The sequence below is a fragment of the Macrobrachium nipponense genome, chromosome 33 (genome assembly GCF_015104395.2).
Source record: "Macrobrachium nipponense isolate FS-2020 chromosome 33, ASM1510439v2, whole genome shotgun sequence".
Classification (NCBI taxonomy): domain Eukaryota; kingdom Metazoa; phylum Arthropoda; class Malacostraca; order Decapoda; family Palaemonidae; genus Macrobrachium; species Macrobrachium nipponense.
The window spans coordinates 43,913,512-43,921,984 of NC_087219.1; the positions used below are offsets into that span (position 1 = coordinate 43,913,512).

At 34.0% G+C, this 8,473-nt stretch overlaps 1 protein-coding gene across 2 annotated transcripts; it reads right to left on the reverse strand.

Moving 5' to 3' along the window:
* Nucleotides 1–340: 340 nt before the first annotated feature.
* LOC135202738 (histidine-rich glycoprotein-like) lies at nucleotides 341–5,608 on the reverse strand. 2 transcript variants are annotated; one of them, XM_064232209.1, is made up of 4 exons: nucleotides 5,387–5,608; nucleotides 1,645–1,838; nucleotides 977–1,213; nucleotides 341–665 (listed from the first exon to the last, which is right to left on the reverse strand). In XM_064232209.1, the coding sequence occupies exons 2-4, from the start codon at nucleotides 1,651–1,653 to the stop codon at nucleotides 384–386; spliced, it is 528 nt and encodes a 175-aa protein (XP_064088279.1). In that variant the 5' UTR covers nucleotides 1,654–1,838; nucleotides 5,387–5,608; the 3' UTR covers nucleotides 341–383. The 2 variants fall into 2 exon arrangements, with proteins under 2 accessions (XP_064088279.1, XP_064088280.1); XM_064232210.1 differs by lacking the exon at nucleotides 5,387–5,608 and having other exon boundaries at nucleotides 1,645–2,457.
* Nucleotides 5,609–8,473: the final 2,865 nt, after the last annotated feature.

The window sequence follows — 8,473 nt, forward strand, 5'->3', positions numbered from 1 at the left end:
TAGGGACCTTTTAATAACAAATGAACGACATTTTTCACTTGGTGTCCGACGGGACAGGCAACTTAATGCCTTAATTATCTCCAGAGAGAATGAAAAGTATTTGAAGCAGAGATAATGAAAAGCCATTGAGTAACCACGAAAACATTGATGGTCCGGCCTCGCACAAGAGGCAAGGATATAGTGAAATAGAAAGCAGAAGTAGGAGAGATTTTCAAATCTCCAGTAGGAAGTACTTTAAGAAATCGAACGTAAATGTCAACTCGAATCTCTAGTATTTCCGAACGCTCTGAATCCGTCAAAAGGAAATAATCAAATGCAAGCTTATTGTAATTTCCACAGAAATATATTTCTATCCAATATAAATTAGTAACGGATGGACAGTCTCAGTGGTATACAGGCGCCGGTGCGTGGTATGACTTGGCAGGGGCATGATACCCAGCGTGGTGTGGGCCGTGGGCATCGTAGTGGGCTTCGCCTTGGTAGGAGACATCAGGATGGTATCCTGTCTCGTCGGCGTAGTAAGTGACTGTCTGGATGCGTCCGTCGGGGAGGTGAACGAAGTATTCGCCCTCGGTCTTGTATTCGTGCCGGGATTCTTCGTGGCCGAAGTGGTTGCCAGAGTGCTCGTCGTGTACAGCATAGTTGAAGTCGTAGTGAGCAGGGTGCTGGAAAGGAGGAGTTCAATGTAGTATATCTGATATGTATCTAAAGGAATTTAATTGATACAATTCGTATAAATTTTATAATATATTAGAAATTCTTAAGAATGAGTTATACACTATTTTTTTGAATGAAATACTTCGATAGGAGATAATAAAAGGGAGGGTTCAATGTATGTCTAATATGTACCAAAAGGAATTTCATTGATATAATAAGCGTATGTTTAATAATATATTAAATATCCACGAGAATGAGTAGCTATTTTTTCTAAAGGGAAAATTGGATAGAAAATTAGTAAAAGATGATATCAACTTACATGTTCGTACGTCGCATGGTCGTAATTAGAGTGATGCCCATGGCTTCCATGGTGTCCATGGGTGCCATGATACCCATGGCTTCCATGATACCCATGACTTCCATGGTGCCCATGAGTCCCATGATACCCATGGCTTCCGTGGTGCCCATGACTTCCATGATGGCCGGGAATATCATGATGTAATCTGACGTCGCCGAGTGCCAATGAGGCCACGCCCACCACGAGAAGTAAGGTTACCTGGAAAGACGTTATTGACCTCCATAAAGACGGCTCATTAAGGAAAATAGTAAAAAATAATTTTCATGTTTACAGGTGATGACATATGAATGGAAAGCGATAGAGTGAATGAGCGCAACATTAAAACGTTGCTGATAGTTTGAACAAATAATGTAAAGTGCGAAAAAACGTGCTACTAGTACTGTCTCCAGTTCAAGTAACAGAGTAAGATGAACACCATAAAAAGGATGAAGTGTATATATATATGTGTGTGTGTGTGTGTGTGTGTCTAAATTTATGCATGAATATGTATAAGGTGAATGGAAAAGTTAATTAGAATTATCACCATAGGCGTAAAAAATTTTCGGGAGAAATTGTAACATCAATACATAAACTGTTATCCTACACACGCGGAAAAAGTTAACCAATAGTATGACTATTTTAAGCAATACCTGGTTCATATTGGTCGAATGATGACAGAAGTGCTTGCCTGTGGAACTGTTACCATTGCTTTTATATGGGATGGAGTTTACTTGCGCATGCGCGGAGGACGGAGGTCTATTTTCGAACCATTGATGGGCCTCGTAATGACTTTCACATTTTTTCAAGGTAATTCTTGGCGCCAAAATCGATGTTTAAAGGGACTCTAGGAATTACAAGCATTCAGATGAGAAGAACATACCACAAAGTTTGATACATGTTTGGAATAGAAAATTTCAATATTTTCTTTAGTGATCAGTTAACTGATATCTTTTTCCAACTAGCTAAGTTTTTTTAATGATTGTCGTCGCTTTGTAAGGTTTGATCTGTTTTTACACATTTAAGAAAGTTCTTTCAAGTATACATAATTTAGTTTTTTCTATAGTTTAATATGTTTAGTATAATTCCCTAAGCGTAGAGGAGTTTAGTAGTAGTTTTTCCACGAATTTTATATTTTATAGCAAAATTTAGTTTTTTGATTGTGCTAAGGCTCATGTATTATTTGCTTAAGTTTATCTACGTTAATATTTTTAGCCATGCCAAGTCTGAGACATTGTTCCAGCTTTGCTGCATTACTGTTAAAGATGCTCTCCTTAACTAGGATATTCGCTTTAGCTATTTATATCTGGAATATGTCATCTTAGTAAACTACATATCCGTCTCAGTTTAGCAAAACACATCACGTTGACGGCATGAAATTAAAAAGGCATAAACAACAAATTCAACACAAGAACCGATGACTGTAGATTGTGAACAGTATATACTATATCTATATTGTGTGGAATAGCAGTTTTAGTGATCCTATTAATCAGATTTCTAGTGTTGTTCTGATAGGTTCATATTTCCAGTTTGATTACTTATATTTTATCATGAGATAATCTTTGTGTGATGAACCTACCAGTTTTCCCAATATAAATTTCATTGAAGTTATTGCAGGATAAGCAAGAGGCAGGTTTTCCTTTCTGTACAATACTAGACATTAGTAGGCGATCTTGCCGGTGATTTTGGGGCAGTGGAAAGTAAACATTATTATTATTATTATTATTGTATGCTGAAAGTAAACCCTCTTTTAAACATGTTTTATTAAAAATAATTGCTGTCTCAGCTGCAATAATTTTATATAAGTTCTCCTCTATTTTTCTAGATGGTTTCTCATTGTTGCTTAAACTGGTGAGCAACGCAACATCCAACCTTCGGTGTGTTGCTCGGCAGTTTAGTAAGCAACAATGAGAAAACCATCATTAGAAAAGTAGAGAGGAACCAATGTAAAATTAATCCAGCTGAGACAGCAATTGATTTTAATAAGATATTATTATTATTATTATTATTGGAGAAACAAATCCACAGTTATGTAAATGTACATATATTTAATTTTAAAACCTTAAGGATAGCTTTCGGGATTGATAAGGGGAACCAACAGATTCCCGATAGCTATCCTTAAGGTTTTAAATTTAAAAATATGTACATTTGCATAACTGTGGATTTCTTTCTCCATTTGAAGAATCGTGCTACTATGAGGATTTTTAATTATTATTATTATTATTATTATTATTATTATTATTATTATTATTATTATTATTACTCAGGAAACAGACCTTCTTTCAAACTTATCTAATTGAATGTAATGGCAGAATTTACAAAATTAATTCCATTCAGAATTCTCTCAATTCCTCTAGTGACTTGCTTCTCTGGCACACTGATGTTTCTAGACAGCTGTCCGATGTTCATCGTTGTTTCTAAAGAGCTGCCTGATGTTCATCATGCTGCCTTCAGACATCAACAGAATTTCGGGATGGTGTTTATCAGAGATTGTTGGGGTGGGGGGTTGGGGGGTCAAGGACCGGCTAAGAGTCGGCAACTTAGAAATATCAGTGTACCAGAGAAGTAAGTCATTAGAGGAATGAGAGAATTCTGTATAGAATAAATTCAATAAATTCTGCCATTATATCCAAATGGAATAGGCCTGCAGGGGACATTGGTTTGAAATTCAGGCTTCCAAAGAATATGATGTTCATTTAAAAGATAAATAGGAATATATATATATATATATATATATATATATATATATATATATATATATATGTGTGTGTGTGTGTGTGTGTGTGTGTGTGTGTGTGTGTTTTTACTGTAATACAAAAGTATAATATGAAGATAAAAGGCCCATAAAAACACTTTTTTAACGTTACAACCAAATATTTTGAGCACTTCCTTCTGTGCTCCTGATCACTGGTAAAATATGGACATAGGATGTCTAATAAGAGTATACAAAACATTTGTAGGTGTGGCAGTAAGTCTCCTGGGTCACCAACAGAGACTTACTGCCACACCTACATATGTTTTGCATATATACTCTTGTAAGACATCCTATGTCCATATTTACCAGTGATGAGGAGCACAGAAGGAAGTGCTCGAAATTTAGGTTGCAACGTCAAAATAGTGTTTTATGGGCCTTTTATCTTCATATATATATATATATATATATATATATATATACTACATATATATATATATATATATATATATATATATATATATATATATATATATATCTAATAAAAGGAGCCCATAAAAACACCAAAATGTAGAGAGAAAAGTACTATATTTCAGAGACTGCTGTCTCTCTCTTCAGGTATGAAATGAGAAAAGTTTACAGAAAAGGTGTATTTATACCAAGAGATTCGTCACAAGTAAGCCAATTTAGGTCACCCCCGCTGATAATCTTCCTTTAATCTTCTTAAGCGTTGGATTAAAGGAAGATTATCAGCGGGGGTGACCTAAATTGGCTTACTTGTGGACGAATCTCTTGGTATAAATACCACCTTTTCTGTAAACTTTTCTCATTCATATACCTGAAGAGAGAGACAGCAGTCTCTGAAATATAGTACTTTTCTCTCTACATTTTGGTGTTTTTATGGGCTCCTTTTATTAGATGGAATTCTGTTGTTACGGAACACTTTTACCAGTCATATATATATATATATATATATATATATATATATATATATATATATATATATATAATTTAAGTACACAACATCCTCAGGGAGACCGTCCCACAGTCGGTTTAAGAAGAGCAGTTACTTTTTTTTTATGTTTTCAATGCGACCTTCATCTTATTGTAAAGGTCTATTTGGTTATTGTTATCAAGGCCTTTTAAGTACATTTTATTCCTTTGATAACCCCCACTATAACATTTGCAAGGTCGAGTAATTGGGTTAAATATATACTATTCTATATAAGTTCTTTTTCCTTATGCCCATGCGAGCCTTACAAGCCTTTTTTATAAATAATTGCAGCCAACCATGATATTTACTGACCAAACCCGCCTCCATACTGCAGTTACTGACATTTTAGACAAAGCAAACGGACAAATAAAATAAAATCACACACACATCATGACGGAATCACGCGTCTCGAAACAAGCAAAAAATGTCTACTTCCATAACGAACATTCACAATTCCCATAACTACATTATTCAATTTAGCGCCAGTATCCTATGTCATTTTTTCTGATTACCCTGTCCTAATAGCCACCATGTTTCGCAAAATCTCTATATAATATCAATCTATCCTAATGCGTATCATTTTTTTTTTCAATAATCATTTTCATCACGATATGATACAATCAATGTACTACAATTCAGGATAATGATACGGTTACAACGTATATTGACAAAAAGGAAATAAAAAATAGTTTCCAGAACTTGTACTTACCGCAAGGAAGCTCATTAGGCAATCAGGCCTCAACCGAAAGCATAATAGCGTTACTATGTAAAGAATGTCAGTCGATAGGAAGCAGTGTTCCCAATCACGTGAAAGTTGGTCAGCCTTCGATTAGAGTCCTATGACCGTATGAGAGAACGCGGCACCACGCCCTTTGGTCAGTGTCTCTCCATCCTTCTTCAGGAGGGAGAGCTTTATCGACGGATTGCTCGTTCTTTGCAAGAGGGGTGAAAGAAAGAAGGAAAGAAAGAAAACCCGTGGTTATACATTCTTATAAACAATGTTAAATTTATTTCTAAAATCTCATAATCGCATGAGTCCCTAAAATGGTGAAGATATCCACAGTGATGTCTATGTAAATATTATACATATACACAAAAAATGAATATATATATATATATATATATATATTATATATATATATATATATATATATTTGTGTGTGTGTGTGTGTAAATAAATTCTTCCGTTAAAATAGGATATTTCTCAAGTATAAAAGGCCCAGTAAAACACGCTGGTTTAAAGTTCAGGACTACATTTCGGTGGACTCTCTTCCACCCTTATCAAGCAGCGAATGACAGAAGGAGTTTCATTAGCGAAATATATAGTGGGAAATATGCCCTTAGGTGATGCCAGGGGTCATCGCTAATCCGCCGTTGGTTCTGTTAATTGCCTTAATCCGCTTCACCATTGCCTTAAGGAAATACTTGTCTATCTGGTCAGAGGCCCCAGGCTCCATTGAAGGTTGATCCTATTATCTTGTTTGTTTTTTATCAGTGAAGATTCTACCATCTGACGTTTGTATCGACAGCTGCTCTTGTATAAAATTCGGGATGAGTTCCACGTGGAATGGTTCGTGTTATTTATAGTTAGATGGAAAACTGCTGAACTATGTTTTCCATACCTAACTGATCGTTTATGTTAAGTTAGATATGGACACCACAATTGGTGAAGAAATCCACAGTGATGTCTGCGTAAATATATATATATATATATATATATATATATATATATATATATATATATATATATATATATGTATATATATACTATTTACACTGACATCATTGTGGATTTCTTCTTTATTATATAAAGTATATTCTTCGTCTTTGAATTCGTATATTCTTTGATGTAGAGGCCGATGGGATGAATATTAAGAAAAAGATGGGAGGAAAAATGATTCTCTTATAGATATGTTTAAATCGTTGATTAACAAATTTATTTTCCATATAACACTTTTTGTAATTATTTACTAACTTATTTTATACATCTTTCTTTTTTGGCATTTATTTATACATATTTCATAAAACCAGCAGTTTTTCAGTTCTTTATTTTTTCAGTTGACACGAATTTCCCAATTAACTTTATTTGTTATATAGTAGGGTTTATCCAATACAGCATTTCCTCAATCTATTCTGTTTAATACTCGCGGGATTAAAAAAAATTAGCATTCGATAATATTCGATACAATATTCATAACGAAAATAAATATTGTAACGATACAGACGGCCATGAAATTGCCATTTATTGAAAGGCAATAGCTTAATCCGGAATGCTCTGTGATAATCTGGATCTGCAATTGTTTCTGATGCAAGTACTGCTTAGTACTGATAGTTAGGAAATGACAGAACTATTAAAATGGTGAGATTTCAGCAGGGAAATTATTTCCTATAGAGAAAGAAATTAGGGATGGATTATTTATCTATTTTATTTTTTTGGTCTAATATTTGAAGTGGTAAAACATTAGTTGGCCAGAGTATACAAGATTGTACACACACACACACACACACACACACACACACACTCTCAAATATAATTCCTTGGTAAAAATTTGAAGGGAAAGAATAACTGGTTTAATACATAATACATTTTATTAAGAATTACAAATTTATGTTTATTTTTAGCATAGGTAATACTTAGTGAGTATTTACAAACATTTTATACATCATATCTTTTGGTATTTGTTCATATACTATATATATACATTTATATACATATATATATATATATATGTATATAAATATATGTATGTATATATATATATATGTATATATATATATATATATATATATATATATATATATAGTATATATATATATATATATATATATATATTCCTACCAGTTATTTATTCCTTATTTTTTAACGGACATAAATTTCAAAATCAACTTGATTTCTCATATTATCAACGTCTATCCATATCACCATTCATTCTTGAGCAATCTGACGAATTAAGTGATAACAAAAATTTTAAAAATAAACTATTTATTTAGGCCTATATACAACATCCGGCATGTGATACGTAAGGCGCACTATATGGGTGCCGAATTGGGCATCCCCCTCGAATAATACCCTGGGATGATACCCGGTGTCGTCTGCGTGGTAGGTGACTGTCTGGATCCGCCCGTCGGGGAGGTGGACGAAATATTTACCCTCGGTTTTGTAATCGTGTCGGAATTCCTCGTGGCCGAAATGGTTGCGCGAGTGCTCGTCGTGTACAGCATAGTTGTAGTTGTAGTTACTCGGAATCTGGAAGATAAATAATAAATATTGAGGTTAAACTTTCGTATCATACTTGTGGATTAGTTATTGTGCTTTGCATCTCTCTCGATACGTGCTTAGGTGAGTGTCGTCTGCAGAACGTAAAGTTACTGTAAGTTATTTAAAAAAATCTCATAAATCTCAAATAAATATTTGTAATACCCAGATTAATAATATATTTTCGCAGACGTGAATGGCATGGAATTCACTGCAGCCATTACTTAAGATTATTTGCAACGTCCCTTTCATTTCTTTTACTGTATCTCCATTCATATTCTCTTTCTTCCGTCTTACTTTCCACTCTCTCTAACAATTGTTTCATAGGGCATCTGCGAGGTTCTCCTTCTGTTACACATTGAAAGATCTTTACTCTCGATTTTCCTTTACAGCGCTGAATGTCCTCACAGGTCCAAGCGCTAGGCGTTTGGCCTGAATCTTATATTCCAGTTCCAGTGACTTGAAATTGTTCAAGTAATCTAGTTTAAATTTGTAGCGCCATCATTTTAAAAAAATTGCAGAAAAAAAAATAGAAAAGAA